A 16,445-nucleotide genomic window follows, 5' to 3' on the forward strand; every position below is an offset into this window, starting at 1 on the left:
GTGGGGACTTTCTCAAAGCCCGAGCCTCCTGTTGACCAATTTTTCTAGCTACAGAATCTCTGTTTAATGGCCTCATTGGTCCACTAGTGAGCAAGGAGGGCGACCATCCTTGCTCCAGACATAACTAGGTCTGTCAACTACTGCTTCTTCTTGCATTCGAATAGATCCTGAAAGGAAGAAGGAGGCCACCATTCCTGACCATCAGTCTAGCCAAGATGTCCCCTGAAGATTGGTCATTGCTGTACCCTCTTTACTGTTGCTGAGAAGAGAGTAGACTGCCAGAATTACTCTGGGATATAAAGTAGTCTCTGCCTAGAGAGCACTGCTGGGGGTTAAGATTATGGACAAACGGCTCACACTAAGCAAGTTTCTTCGGCCAGACAAGTGTATCTATGATGTCAATTACAATCCTGTCCAATTCTGACAAGAGAAAATCCACAGCAGGTTTTGACCCATGTGGGGTACCAAAAAGCGTCTCGATATTACTTTTTCTTCCATTCCTCCATACTCTGATGGGTTCCACCAAGCCATTAACCTGCTTAAGGGCCTACACCTTTAAAAGGGCTGATTCAGACTCAAGATCATCAGTTTTCGCGGGTGCAGGGCCTGCGTTTGGAGCTGCAGTGTAGATTGTATCTAATGACGCTTCACCCCTTAGCAAAGAGAGCTAGTCATCTTGACCTAGTAACTGTTTTCTTTTTCAACCAATTTGCACTCAAATTAACATTAGCATATAAATTCCAGGTAGAATTCATTGAAATAAAATGTGTTGCATATATTACATTACTCTGTCTATTATGACACTGCCAATAGTTAAAATTATGGTTAAATGAAATGATAATAATGCTTATTTTGTGTAAAAACTTGAAACAATTTCAATTGGCTGAAAACCAGGAAACTAATTGTCCATGGAGATTGTTCTCTGACATGGTTTCTTTAACCCTGGATAGGTACGATGGGTCGTTTGCGACCCCGAGCGTCAAAAAAAAACAGGTTTTTCTCGCGTGACTCACCCCCGTGACTGAATTTGTGGGTGATCGACCTGCAGGAGGTGTCTCCCCTACACGCTCTAGTAGTGTCCAGATGTGCATTGCTGTAGCTGTACTCCTTCCCCGATTTCTGAGACGCGTCGGGGTCGAGCGCGACCGAGTTTACCCTTCTAAGGTAGTTTGCATAATTATCAAAGTTATTACGTACTGTATTATGAAATTGTCGTAGAATGGTGCAACTTGTATAGGTTATCAGTTGTGGAAAGTCTTGGTGGATTGTTTGGCTACCATGTGCATTATTTTTTTTTTTAGTTAAAATGTCGTTCATCACCACGAGGACCATTTTACCGCGAGTGCCCCTTTTTCATTTTTTTTCATTTTTTTGCCAAGTCATTTTTCCGTAAGATATTGCCAAATAGGGTCGTAAAACTTTTGCTTGTTTAGTGTTGGAAAGTGTGTCTAGATGATCTGGCTACCCATGCATGACTTTGTTTTTGTCAGATACGACGTAGTTATTGGTATATTGGGTATTTAACTGCGGTTACCAATTTCTGTTTTTTTTCAATATTTGTAAAAATTACTACGTAGTAAGGAATTGCCGTATATTATTCATTTTTTTTTTCATGTTTATGTGTTAGAAAGTGTGCCTTGATGGTTGGGCTAACACGTGCATGTCTTTTTTTTTATCTGAGATGCCGTATATTAGAATGTCGGGCATTTTACCGCGAGTGTCCCTTTTTCATTTTTTTTCATTTTTTTGCCAAGTCATTTTTCCGTAAGATATTGCGAAATAGTATCGTAAAACTTTTGCTTTTTTAGTGTTGGAAAGTGTGTCTAGATGATCTGGCTACCCATACGTGATTTTGTTTTTGTCAGATACGACGTAGTTATTGGTATATTGGGTATTTAACTGCGGTTGCCAATTTCTGTTTTTTTTCAATATTTGTAAAAATTTACTACGTAGTAAGGAATTGCCATATATTATTGATTTTTTTTTCATGTTTATGTGTTAGAAAGTGTGCCTTGATGGTTGGGCTAACACGTGCATGTCTTTTTTTTTTTATCTGAGATGCCGTATATTAGAATGTTGGGCATTTTTCCGCGAGTGCCCCTTTTTATTTGTTTTGCATTTTTTTGCTTAGTCATGTTACCGTAAGGAATTGGCAAGTAGTGTCGCAAAACTTATATTTTTATAGTGTTGGAAAGTGTTTCTAGATGATCTGGCTACCCATGCCTATTTTTTTTTTAGCCAGATATGGCGTATATATAAGTATGTGTTCGATTTTCCTGTGATTGCCATTTTTTCGTTTTTTCCCATTTCTTTCAAAATTACTACGTACTAAGGAACTATCACAGAGTAATATTTCATTTATATGTTTATTTGTCGGAAAATGTGCCTTGATGGTTTGCCTAGCACGTGGCTGAAATTTTTTTTTCTGAAATGCCGTATATTAGAATGGCCATTTTTCCACGAGTGCCCCTTTTTATTTGTTTTGCATTTTTTTGCTTAGTCATGTTACCGTAAGGAATTGGCAAGTAGTGTCGCAAAACTTATAATTTTATAGTGTTGGAAAGTGTTTCTAGATGATCTGGCTACCCATGCCTATCTTCTTTTTTTAACCAGATATGGCGTATATATAGGTATGTGTTCGATTTTCCTGTGATTGCCATTTTTTCGTTTTTTCCCATTTCTTTCAAAATTACTACGTACTAAGGAACTATCACAGAGTAATTATTCATTTAGATGTTTATTTGTCGGAAAATGTGCCTTGATGGTTTGCCTAGCACGTGGCTGAATTTTTTTTTTTCTGAAATGCCGTATATTAGAATGTTAGCCATTTTTCCGCGAGTGCCCCTTTTTATTTGTTTTGCATTTTTTTGCTTAGTCATGTTACCGTAAGGAATTGGCAAGTAGTGTCGCAAAACTTATATTTTTATAGTGTTGGAAAGTGTTTCTAGATGATCTGGCTACCCATGCCTATCTTTTTTTTAGCCAGATATGGCGTATATATAGGTATGTGTTCGATTTTCCGGTGATTGCCATTTTTTCGTTTTTTCCCAATTCTTTCAAAATTACTACGTACTAAGGAACTATCACGGAGTAATGATTCCTCTAGATGTTTATTTGTCGGAAAATTTTGTTTACTTTTTTTTTGATTGAATATCATCAAATTTTTTTAGCTAAAATATTATATTGTTTTACATTTTTTTTTTCGATTTTATTTCCCTTCAAAAAAATTTTTTTGGGTCAGAATTTTAATTTTATAGTCGTAAAATAATCGACAATTATCCAGCAACCCACCATACAATTTTTATGCATATCCAATAATAATTAGATTAGTAAATAACACCTTGAAATTGACATACCCTTCCTACATTTCAAGTGGCAGATTAGGGAGTCTGAGTCAGTGTGGTTGGCGGCCATTTTGTGGACATATCCGAAGCGTAAGCTGCCCTATCTATATATATTCTTGTTCCCTATAGAATTTGTAATATTTTGGTATATTTTTACCTGCATAAATATCATATTATATATTAAATATATGTATTTTTTTACGAAATTTCTAAGTACTCAAAAAATTACCTTTAGATATGGCCCCTGATATAAATGTAATTTACAAAATAATGAAGATTTTTTTACATATTTCTATTTTAGGATAACATATGTTTATTCCCTAAAAAAATTAGCCACTTCCTATTTCATTTGGGTACCCAAAAAAATTCATGAAATTTGGACAAATTTTTTTGGCCAAAAAAAGTTACCCTTTTTTTCTCATTTCAGATCTTCACCTCCATGGGTCTGACTTCATCCAAAATACATCAAGATGTGTCCTAAACATTCAAGAATCAATTCCTAAAAGGATTTGTGTATATATGTATAAACTTTTTTTTTATGAATTTTTATGTCAGGTCTTTTTTTTTTCTACTTAATTTTTTAAAATATTTATAATAAATAGTTTTTCTGCAGATGAGTAGTATTTATCTTTACAGTTGTTTTAAGCATTCATTGAAGTTTTTTTTGGCAAAAGAAAAAAGGAGGTTACTGCAAAAACTGATTTTTCAAGAATTTTTTTTGGCGTCGGGGTCGTTCGCGTCCGAGTATACCCTTAAAGGGGTGTCCGAGGAGCGTACCTATCCAGGGTTAAGGCAATGAAAACTTTATCCGTCATTATATGAAATTCCTGAAAAAAACAATTTTTTTATAGATTTACGACATTTGGGTATTAGAGCCTTTTTAGTTAGAATAGGTTCTGCAGCAAGATGATAAAGGGATGGAAGTGAAGTAGTAGGTTAAAAAGTGGTTATAGTTATGGCAAAGGGATGCAGTAAGTACCATTTAGTAATACCTACAGTGTAATATGACATGTGCACTGAAGAGCATTTTCCTACAGGGGAACATTATGTAGAAAAAAATATTTTACCTTGAAATGAAAATGCTGTACAAACAAAAATTTCTTCCAAAATGTTAGATCTCAAATGGGACATAATTGAACAGCTATGTCAGACTTCATTGCTTAACCATCTCAGATAACTAAAAGAATAAATATCTTACCTGCGCAATAACCTGTGGAGCTCAAGACCTAAGAATTCGACATCAGAAACTTTTATCACTTCTGCCAATCCTCGCATAACCTCGCACGGCGAGTCAAACTTGACTAGGTCAGGTGCCACTTGCTCATATACATTGGAAAGTTTTGCAGTCTCCTGAAATGCATACTCTGAATTGGTACTAAATTCCTTTATTTTTTTTTTTTATTGCCTTATCCTATAATGTTGGAGTTGTATTCATTTAGAATTTGCTAATAAAAGTTTCCTTTATATGTCACACTAATATCCAGCTGGCATGCATGGCTGTAGTACAATGGCAAGCTGAAATTATAAACTGGTGGAGAAGTGATGTCCAGAAGCTGGGGGAAAAAAAAAAAAACACTCAAAGACATTTGCTTTGGACATTTGGTGAGAAGGGGTAAAGAACAGTTAGTTCCGAAACATTAAATATGAAAGTAGTATGAGGAAGACCTGTAAGAAGTTCATGAAGACAAGAGTACTGTAGAGGATAAAAGACAATAGACAGAACTCACTTCATGTCTAACCCCAAAAATGATAAGGGTTAAAAAGTGAAAATATTTATATTGATGATACTCCTATGCTAAGATAAAACTGACCTCAAGTATCAAAAAAAATAAAAATTTGCCAAAATTTGTTCACTAGTGTTATCAAAATTTAAGAAAATATATTTCATTTAAAATATTTAAAAGCATAAACATGATATTTTAATTATAAAATAAATTTTTGAATATACTTACCCGGTGAATATATAATAGCTGACGTCTCGGACGGCTCGACAGAAACACAAAAACTCGCGAGCGATCGCCATGAAGGTTGCGGGTGTGCCCACCAGCGCCGACTATCGGCCAGATACAGCATATACATGTAAACAGCTCCAGTTCTTCTCATTCCGCTGGGTCTCTATCGGGGAGGAAGGGAGGGCCTTTAATTTATATATTCACCGGGTAAGTATATTCAAAAATTTATTTTATAATCAAAATATCATTTTTAAATATTAAACTTAGCCGGTGAATGTATAATAGCTGATTCACACCCATGGTGGTAGGTAGAGACCAGTATTAATACAATAAAGGCGTATATGCTTAGAGTTTTTGACAGTTATATCATAACAAAACCCAAATAAATATAGGTACCTGGTAAGGAAGCTGACTCTGACGATTACTCTGCCTTGTTAGTCCGCTTTCCTCATGAAGCCCAGCCATCCTCTCAGAATGCTGAAAGACTCCCAGGAGCTGTTATATCCAGGGCGGCAACCCATACAACAGGACCTCATCAAAACCCTTAATCTGGGCGCTCTCAAGAAACGATATTTGACCACCCGCCAAATCAAAAAGGGTGCGAAAAGCTTCTTAGCCTTCCGTACAACCCAAAACAAGATTAAAAACATTTCAAGAGAAGATTAAAAGGATATTGGAATTAAGGGAATGTAGTGGTAGAACCCTCACCCACTACTGCACTCGCTGCAACGAATGGACCCAGTGTGTAGCAGTCCTCATAAAGAGTCTGGACGTCTTTTAAGTAAAATGAAGCGAACACCGACTTGCTCCTCCAAAAGGTCGCGTCCATAATACTTCGCAGAGATCTGTTTTGCTTAAAGGCCACGGAAGTTGCTATCGCTCTGACTTCGTGCGTCTTGACCTTAAGCAAGCAACGATCTTTTTCACTCAAGTGAGAATGAGCCTCTCGGATTAAAAATCTAATAAAATACGATAAAGCATTTTTAGACATAGGCAATGAGGGCTTCTTAACTGAACACCACAAGGCCTCAGATCCACCTCGTAAGGATTTGGTACGAGCTAAATAAAACTTAAGAGCTCTAACTGGGCACAGCACTCTTTCAAGTTCGTTGCCTACGATCTCTGACAGGCAAGGTATATCAAATGACTTAGGCCAAGGACGAGAAGGCAGTTCATTTTTGGCCAAGAAACCAAGCTGAAGCGAACATGTGGCTTTATCTGTAGAAAAGCCTTTGTTTTTACTAAAGGCATGGATCTCACTGACCCTTTTAGCCGAAGCCAAGCACACTAAGAAAAGCGTCTTGAGGGTGAGATCCTTCAGGGAGGCTGAATGTAATGGCTCAAACCTGTCAGACATTAGGAACCTTAGGACCACGTCTATGTTCCATCCAGGAGTAGCCATACGACGCTCCTTAGAGGTCTCGAAGGACTTAAGGAGATCTTGGAGATCTTTATTATTGGACAGATCTAAGCCTCTATGTCTAAACACAGAAGCCAACATGCTCCTGTAGCCCTTAATAGTGGGAGCCGAGAGGGAGCGAACATTTTTCAGATGCAGGAGAAAGTCTGCAATTTGGGCTACAGAGGTACTGGAAGAGGAAATGGATGATGACTTGCACCAGTCTCTAAAGACTTCCCACTTCGACTGGTAGACCTTGATGGTAGAAGCTCTCCTAGCTCTCGCAATCGCTCTGGCTGCCTCCTTCGAAAAACCTCGAGCTCTTGAGAGTCTTTCGATAGTCTGAAGGCAGTCAGACGAAGAGCGGGGAGGCTTTGATGAAGACTCCTTACGTGGGGCTGCCGTAAGAGATCCATCCTTAAAGGAAGACTCCTTGGAACGTCTACCAGCCATTGAAGTACCTCTGTGAACCACTCTCTCGCGGGCCAGAGGGGAGCAACCAACGTCAACCTTGTCCCTTCGTGAGAGGCGAACTTCTGCAGTACCTTGTTGATGATCTTGAACGGAGGGAATGCGTACGCGTCCAGGTAAGACCAGTCCAGTAGAAACGCATCTATGTGGGCTGCCTCTGGATCTGGGACTGGAGAGCAATAGGTCGGGAGCCTTTTGGTCAACGAGGTGGCAAAGAGGTCTATGGTGGGTTGACCCCAAGTCAGCCAAAGACTCTTGCACACGTCCTTGTGGAGGGTCCATTCTGTGGGGATCACCTGACCTCTCCGACTGAGACAGACCGCCAAGACGTTCAAGTCCCCCTGGATGAATCTTGTCAACAGGGAGATGCCTCGATTTTTTGACCAGATGAGGAGGTCCCTTGCGATGACGAACAGTGTGTGGGAGTGAGTGCCTCCTTGCTTGGAGATGTACGCCAAGGCTGTGGTGTTGTCCGAATTGACTTCTACCACTTTGTTTCGAAGAATGCTCTCGAAACTTGTCAAGGCCAAGTGAACCGCTAACAGCTCCTTGCAGTTGATGTGCATGCTCTTCTGATCCGACGTCCAAAGACCCGAACATTCCAGACCGTCCAGAGTCGCTCCCCAACCCAAATCCGACGCGTCTGAGAACAACACGTGGTTTGGGTTCTTGACCGCCAGGGACAGACCCTCTCGCAAACTTATGTTGCTGTCCCACCAGTTCAGGCACGTCTTTACTGGCTCGGAGATCGGGATTGACACAGCTTCCAAAGTCTTGCTCTTGTTCCAGTATGAGTCTAGATGGAACTGGAGAGGGCGAAGGTGAAGTCTCCCTAGTGAGACAAATTGCTCCAGGGATGACAGAGTCCCTAAGAGGCTCATCCAACTTCTCACTGACCAACGGTCTTTTTTCAGCATGAGGCGGACTTTGAGCAGGGCTTGCTCTATCCTGGTGGCAGACGGAAAAGCCCGAAAAACTAGACTGCAAATCTCCATCCCCAAATAGAAAATCTCCTGGGAGGGATTCAGTTGAGACTTTTCTAAGTTCACCAACAGTCCCAACTCCTTTGCCAGACCCAATGTCCATTGAAGGTCCTGCAGACAGCGATGGTGGGACGATGCTCTGAGAAGCCAGTCGTCCAGGTACAGGGAGGCTCAAATTCCCGATAAATGAAGGAATTTTGCCACATACCTCATGAGCCTCGTAAACACGAGAGGAGCAGGGCTGAGGCCGAAGCACAGTGCTCGGAACTGGTACACCACATTCCTGTAAACAAACCTCAGATACTGTTGAGAATCTGGGTGTATAGGAATGTGGAAGTACGGATCCTGCAGGTCGAGAGAGACCATCCAGTCTCCCTCTCCGACCGCCGCTAGGACGGACTTCGTGGTCTCCATCGTAAATTTTGTTTTTAAAACAAAAACGTTGAGCGCACTGACGTCCAGCACTGGCCTCCAACCTCCTGTATGCTTTGGTACTAGGAAGAGACGGTTGTAAAATCCCGGTGATTGAAGGTCCGAGACTTTCACCACCGCTCCCTTCTCTAGCAACAGAGACACTTGCTGATGTAGAGCTTGTCTCCTTGACTCCTCTCGATACCTGGGAGAGAGGTCTAAAGGAACTGTTACTAGAGGAGGTCTGCGTACAAAAGGTATTTTGTACCCCTCCTTGAGCAACAACACAGACTCTTGGTCTGCACCCTTCTTCTCCCAGGCCTGCCAGAAGTTGTTCAGTCTGGCCCCTACCGCTGTCTGGGGACGTGGGCAGTCAGACTCTGCCACGGGAGGACTTGGATCCTCTCCTCTTGCCTCTTTTACCGTTGGCACGAGGGCCTCCCCTGCTGGGGGCTCTGCCACGAAAGGGCGGGATAAACCTAGTCGCTGGGGTATCGATCTTGGGTCTCACGACATAAGACGATGAAGGAGCACCCTTGCGAGCAGAAGAAGCCATCAGGTCGTGTGTATCCTTCTGCACCAGCGAAGCCGCAATGTCCTTGATCAGCTGTTGAGGAAACAAGGCAGCTGATAAGGGGGCAAAGAGAAGCTCCGACCTTTGACAGGGGGTCACTCCTGCCGAAAGGAACGAGCAAAGAGTCTCCCTCTTCTTCAGGACTCCAGCCGTAAAGGTAGAGGCGAGCTCATTGGAACCATCACGAATGGCTTTGTCCATGCAGGACATAATAAGCACGGAAACATCCTGGTCGGCCAACGAGATCTTCCTGCTTAATGCTCCTAGAGACCAATCTAAAAAGTTAAAAACTTCGAAGGCCCTGTAAACCCCTTTAAGGAGATGGTCAAGGTCCGAGGAGGACCAACAAATCTTAGAGCGTCTCATGGCCAGGCGACGGGGAGAGTCTACGAGGCTTGAGAAGTCTCCCTGGGCAGAGGCAGGGACTCCCAAGCCGAGAACTTCTCCCGTGTCATACCAGACGCTCGCTCTAGAAGCTAGTTTAAAAGGAGGGAAAGCAAAGGCCGTCTTCCCCAAACTCCTCCTGGTAACCAACCAGTCGCCTAGCAAACGTAAAGCCCTCTTAGAGGAGCGAGAGAGCACTAGCTTAGTAAAAGAAGGCTTCGAAGTAGCTAGGCCTAGCGCAAACTCTGACGGAGGCGAACGAGGAGCAGAAGTTACAAAATGGTCTGGGAAAAGATCCTTAAAAATCATCATGATTTTCTTAAAATCCATAGAGGGTTGAGCAGCTTTAGGCTCTTCTCCATCTGATAAAACACCCAAAGGAATATCAGTAGGTGGAGGATCAGCAACATCCTCATCTGAAGGAACCTCGTCCGACAATTGTTGAGTCTCAAGCAAAGGAGAGACCTGCCGCGGTGGCAATGCTTGACAGGCAAAGTCCACGAGCAAAGGAGCAGCAGTAGCAGTCAAGGAAGCGACGTCATGTCGCTGCTGAAAGGACTGACCAGCAACAACAACAGGAGTTGATGGACGCTCGACGTCAAGTCGAGACTGCCTTGACTGCCTAGATTGAGCAGTCAAAACAACCCTTGACTGCGGTGCTTGACGCTCAACGTCAAAACAAGGCAACTGAGATGGTTGGCGAACGTCCTGAACGTCAACACGAGACTGTGGTAGCGGCTGAACGTCAACACGAGGCTGCGGCAGCGGCTGAAAGTCAACACGGGACTGCAGCGAGTGAGGATCCAAGTCACGTGACTGACGTGACAAACTACCGACATCACGTTTCATAACGTCAAAAGGACGAGTAAAAGCTCGTTTGGGCGGCTGACGGCCAGAGTCTCGATCAGCGTAACGGCGAGGATCATCGTGAACCTGTTCAACGGTATACTCCTCCATAAGGGAGGCAAGCTTAGTCTGCATATCCTGCAGGACAACCCATTTAGGATCAACGGGAGTCGGGACGGGCCGAGACGATGGTAACGACTGTGTCGGCAAAACATTGCCTTTACTGAGACTCTCGGAGCCCGTGTTACGCTTACGCTTAATGGGCGAACAGTCTTCCGACGACTGCACAGGGTCAGAGCTGTCCCAATGGCTACAGCCAGGACGCTGGACCTGTCCTGAAGGGACTGACTTCCGCTTCAAGGGTCTAGAAACCTTGCGCCAAGGTTTCTTTTGCGAGAAGCCTTCGGATGACGAGGAGAAAACAGCCTCGCTCGTCTTATGGTAGGGGCGATCTTGACGAGACACGCCCGAAACCAAAGAGGGAACGTCTGTATGTTGGTTAAAGCCTCTCGTCCCCTTAAGTCCTACGACATTACTTCTCCCTGGTGCAGGGGAGCCTGAAAGAGGTCTCGGACTAGGTGAACGACAAGCACGTACAGACGAACCCTCGGTCGCAACCCTAAAAACACTTTGCGCACTTATCACTTTATCCCCACGATTTTCTGATTTGGCACTCTGACACTTCAATAAATTCACATCCGACATGAGTTGATTACGGTCCGATGCTAAGGACTCAACTCTCTCGCCCAAAGCTTGAATGGCAAGCAACATATCCCGCATGGAAGGTTCATGAGTGCTAGTAGAGGGTTCAGGAACAACTACTACAGGGGAAGGATTAGGTTCAGGGGCATGGGAGGAGGAAAATTCCAACGACCTAGAGGAGCTTCTCCTCACCCTATCTCTCTCCAACTTACGAGAATACTTATCAAACTCTAGCCAGTCGAATTCCGACAAGACCACGCACTCATCACACCGATCTCCTAATTGGCAGGTTTTACCCCGGCAATTAGAACATACGGTATGTGGGTCGAGAGAGGCCTTGGGAAGACGTTTGTTACAATCCCTAGTTACATATGCGAAATTTAGGTCCAGGGATAGGAGAAGGGTCAGCCATTTTGAACAGTCAAAGAAAATCCAAAAACAAATCCAAAGTCATCAACAATAAACACAAGCCAAAAAAGGGTTCAAGAGTTTAAATTGAAGAGAAAAACACCTGTCACTGCGAAAGCTCAAACAACCAAAAAGAAGTACTTCACCAAATTGACGAAAAACTCCAGGTTAACAGCGAGCGGAATCAACTTGTCGACAAGACCGACAGAGAAGAACTGAAGCTGTTTACATGTATATGCGGTATCTGGCCGATAGTCGGCGCTGGTGGGCACACCCGCAACCTTCATGGCGATCGCTCGCGAGTTTTTGTGTTTCTGTCGAGCCGTCCGAGACGTCAGCTATTATATATTCACCGGCTAAGTTTAATATTTAAAAATTTAAGTTATAACATTTTTTAAACATTCCCAGCATTTGATGTCTACTTGATAGCTATAACTCTAATCACGCCATATAATTACAAGGAATTTCAACTAAACCAATCAATTTCATTAACAACCTTTCAAGACCTAATATGAAAGATATACAGTACTGTACACTAAAGCTAGAGTAAGCTTCAGGTAATGAACAAGGTAAGGAAGAGAAACCACAGGTAACATGAAAAGTGCTGCAGATGAGAAAAGGGATTTTGACGAAGGAAAAATCTATTTCTGGGCGAGGAACCTGTGTCGCCCAGTGAAATGTTCCTTAAAGCACCATTTCAAAGGTATAAATACTGCTAAATATACCAGAGAAAAAAGTTGCATGGAATGCTAGGAATATATCCAGCTCGCTCACCCCTAAAGGGTGTCTGTATTAAAACTGGGGCGAGTGATACCACTACCAAAGATCCCTTTCCTTGTTAGCACCCGTGAACGTTCGAATAAGTTTGCAGCATGAAGTGAGCACAGTTGCTACTCTACTCCCAACAGTGCAAACCAAATTTTTTAAAATTCATTTGACTAGTTATGGGTATTTACAAGTTTAAAATTGGGTTATTGTACTAACTTTCACATATGTAAGGGCAACAAAAGAACTAAGTTTATAAAAAGATAAATTTGCCATAGCCTTGATACATTAAAATTAATTATTGCATAAAAACAGGTCAGTAAAACATGGCTTTCACACTTGAGAATCAGCCCTGAAAATATATGTATTATTTGTTGCAATATAACTACTGTACTTTGAAAAAGAAAAAAAAAAAGAAAAAAAGTCAAGTGTGTTGGCTAAATGTTGTGGTTAAACTGCTAACATCTATATTTATTAAGTTCCATGTTATCAGTTTATAGAGCCAGTAAAAAAATAGAAACTGGTGTGGTTAAACTACTATCATTTACATTTATTGTATTCAAAGTTACTAGTTCATAGAGATAGTACAAAAAAAAAATGTCACTTACACTAATGATCCGATCGGCAACAACCTTTCTATCTTCCTGTGTTTTGAGGCCGATCCTTTTCTGAAGAATGGCTGTTGTGTATCGGACAGCTACAGTATTCAGTGATAGCTGTACTACATGATCAAAGTTCCTAAAAAATCAATAGCAATCTTAAGAGCTATTACTCAGAAGATATACCCCAATTCAATACACTACTGATATAAACCATAGCTTGCCAGCAGAAAATTACATTAACAGGAACATGGTATAATGGAATTAATGAAAAAGAAAATTTTAAGACTGAGTGACACTGACTTGAAATACTGTTGCCATGAGACAGATTGTCAAAGATAGTTGATACTTGAGATACCCTCACTGAATAGGGGAAGTGAACATTTATGGACATAGTGCACATCAATGCTTGCATTCTCAGTGTTTTCCTTTATGAAAATGTATACTTTTTTTAGTACAAACTTGAAAGATACATATTTTTGTGGGATTCTATGCATTACTATTAAATAATAGAATACTGTATAATTGTAGATTAGATATTGTTAGGCCAGAATGTTGGATTATTCCAGCATAGGATATAACTTATCTAGAAAATTACTAGGTTTGAACTGCAGAACTAGTAATGCTTTAACTTAACTTATAGCACAAGTATGTTTTTAAATGTTACAACTCCACATGACTACAACCTTAGCATCAATGTTATCTGTACTATAATTTCTTTTTCATCAATTACCTTACATCTCTTCTCACTTATCAATCCTGTCATTTCAAATTTCATTCTGCTCAAATTTTCTTTCATGAAAAAATCCTTTAGGTAAGGCTTATGAATCTATAAATAAGGACTTGGTGCTCACATTAAACTGCAGCACTGCATAATAATAATTACCATACTTACTTCTGGTGAAGATGGGAATAATCAGTGAAGTAGTCAGACAGTGTGAGGCAAATGGTGTCCATGGGTTCGGTATCATTCAGCCAACGAGGAGTCAGCAATGCTGAAAACTGCTCCTGCAGGTCAACCAAGGCTTCTTCCAGTAAATAGTCGCACATTAAGTCTCGTAACCTCTGAAAGAGGTTGTAAATTAAAGCAGGAAGAGACCCTTTAACAACATCAATGAATGATCTATTCTTGATTGCAACAACTCCAAAGAAAAAAAACAAGTACTGTACACAAAACAGTTAATAACAAAAATCTGTGAAAGTATTAATTATCCTTTACAATCCTATATCAAATGTTACAAAGTAAAAATAGTAATAGATGACCGTACAGTAATGTATTCAAAATATCTGTAAGTATTGTCAAAGAATAAAACTTAATTACTGTAAAAAAATAAACAAATGTACTGTACATAGTAAAGTTAAACACATCATACTCTTATTAATGGAAAGGACAAAGTTAGAAAATGAGAATGGATTTAGATGAATAAACAAAATGCTGCTTTCAAATGAGAATGTATTATAAAAAACATGGGAATATTTAATATGATTATTACCTCATAATTGTAGGATTCTAATGGTAATATTGCATAAAGTAACAGTCAATTAATACTTCTTACCTCAATTAATATTTTTTACCATAAGTTTACATTGTTTTTTTTACTAATTAGAAGTATTACATAGTGAAGTAAACAGTATGGAATATACTCAACAACAATTCACAAATCTCATACATTAGAAATGTATTTATGCAACAAGTATAAAAATGTTATTTTCCTTAGTAAAATAAATTTTTGAATATACTTACCCGATGATCATGTAGCTGTCAACTCTGTTGCCCGACAGAAAAATCTAAGGTCGGGATACGCCAGCGATCGCTATACAGGTGGGGGTGTACACAACAGCGCCATCTGTCGAGTAGGTACTCAGGTACTTCTTGTCAACAAGAACTCAATTTTCTCCTCGGTCCACTGGTTCTCTATGGGGAGGAAGGGAGGGTCCTTAAATTCATGATCATCGGGTAAGTATATTCAAAAATTTATTTTACTAAGGAAAATAACATTTTTCAATATTAATCTTACCCGATGATCATGTAGCTGATTCACACCCAGGGGGGTGGGTGGAGACCAGCATACATGTTAACATTAGAAGCTAAGTATCCCGTATTTCATTTTAGCAATTATTCAAAATAACAAACATAAAATAAATAAGTACCTGGTAAGGAAGTCGACTTGAACCATTACTCTGCCTTTTTAAGTACGTCTTCCTTACTGAGCCTAGCGATCCTCTTAGGATGCTGAGCGACTCCTAGGTGCTGAAGTATGAAGGGCTGCAACCCATACTAAAGGACCTCATCACAACCTCTAATCTAGGCGCTTCTCAAGAAAGAATTTGACCACCCGCCAAATCAACCAGGATGCGGAAGGCTTCTTAGCCTTCCGTACAACCCAAAAAACAACAATAAAAAGCATTTCAAGAGAAAGATTAAAAAAGGTCATGGGATTATGGGAATGTAGTGGTTGAGCCCTCACCTACTACTGCACTCGCTGCTACGAATGGTCCCAGGGTGTAGCAGTTCTCGTAAAGAGACTGGACATCTTTGAGGTAAAATGATGCGAACACTGACTTGCTTCTCCAATAGGTTGCATCCATAACACTCTGCAGAGAACGGTTCTGTTTGAAGGCCACTGAAGTAGCGACAGCTCTAACTTCATGTGTCCTTACCTTCAGCAAAGCAAGGTCTTCTTCCTTCAGATGAGAATGGGCCTCTCTAATCAAAAGCCTGATGTAATAAGAAACTGCGTTCTTAGACATCGGCAAAGCAGGTTTCTTGATAGAACACCATAAAGCTTCTGAATGTCCTCGTAATGGCTTTGTACGTCTTAAATAGTACTTAAGAGCTCTTACTGGGCAAAGTACTCTCTCTTGTTCGTTCCCAACCAAGTTGGACAGGCTTGGGATCTCGAACGACTTGGGCCAAGGACGAGAAGGAAGCTCGTTATTAGCTAAAAAACCAAGCTGCAAGGAACATGTAGCCGTTTCAGATGTAAAACCTATGTTCCTGCTGAAGGCGTGAATCTCACTGACTCTTTTAGCTGTTGCTAAGCAAACGAGGAAAAGAGTCTTCAATGTGAGATCCTTAAAAGAGGCTGATTGAAGCGGTTCGAACCTTGCTGACATCAGGAACCTTAAAACCACGTCTAGGTTCCAGCCTGGTGTGGCCAACCGATGCTCCTTTGAGGTCTCAAAAGACTTAAGGAGGTCCTGTAGATCTTTGTTGGTGGAAAGATCTAAGCCTCTGTGGCGGAAGACCGCTGCCAACATGCTTCTGTAACCTTTGATCGTAGGAGCTGATAGGGATCTTACATTCCTTAGGTGTAAAAGGAAGTCAGCTATCTGCGTTACAGAGGTACTGGTTGAGGAAACTGCATTCGCCTTGCACCAGCTTCGGAAGACTTCCCATTTTGACTGGTAGACTTTGAGAGTGGATGTCCTCCTTGCTCTGGCAATCGCTCTGGCTGCCTCCTTTGAAAAGCCTCTAGCTCTTGAGAGTCTTTCGATAGTCTGAAGGCAGTCAGACGAAGAGCGTGGAGGCTTGGGTGTACCTTCTTTACGTGCGGCTGACGCAGAAGGTCCACTCTTAGAGGAAGAGTCCTGGGAACGTCCACTA

General features: G+C 41.2%; 2 protein-coding genes across 3 annotated transcripts in view; both read right to left on the minus strand.

Annotated features, from left to right (window-relative positions):
* LOC137659695 (leucine zipper transcription factor-like protein 1) overlaps positions 1–16,445 on the minus strand; it is a 159,285-nt gene that overhangs the window by 67,609 nt on the left and 75,231 nt on the right. The window lies entirely within an intron of this gene.
* The window catches only part of LOC137660220 (exocyst complex component 3-like), a 55,504-nt gene that overhangs the window by 4,952 nt on the left and 34,107 nt on the right, over positions 1–16,445 (minus strand). For both annotated transcript variants that reach the window (XM_068394936.1, XM_068394937.1), the window contains exons 13-15: positions 13,734–13,903; positions 12,848–12,977; positions 4,543–4,694 (exon numbers count right to left, since the gene is read on the minus strand). In XM_068394936.1, the coding sequence (XP_068251037.1) occupies positions 4,543–4,694; positions 12,848–12,977; positions 13,734–13,903 (452 nt within the window). The remainder of the gene's footprint in view (positions 1–4,542; positions 4,695–12,847; positions 12,978–13,733; positions 13,904–16,445) is intronic.

The sequence above is a fragment of the Palaemon carinicauda genome, chromosome 20 (genome assembly GCF_036898095.1).
Source record: "Palaemon carinicauda isolate YSFRI2023 chromosome 20, ASM3689809v2, whole genome shotgun sequence".
Lineage (NCBI taxonomy): Eukaryota > Metazoa > Arthropoda > Malacostraca > Decapoda > Palaemonidae > Palaemon > Palaemon carinicauda.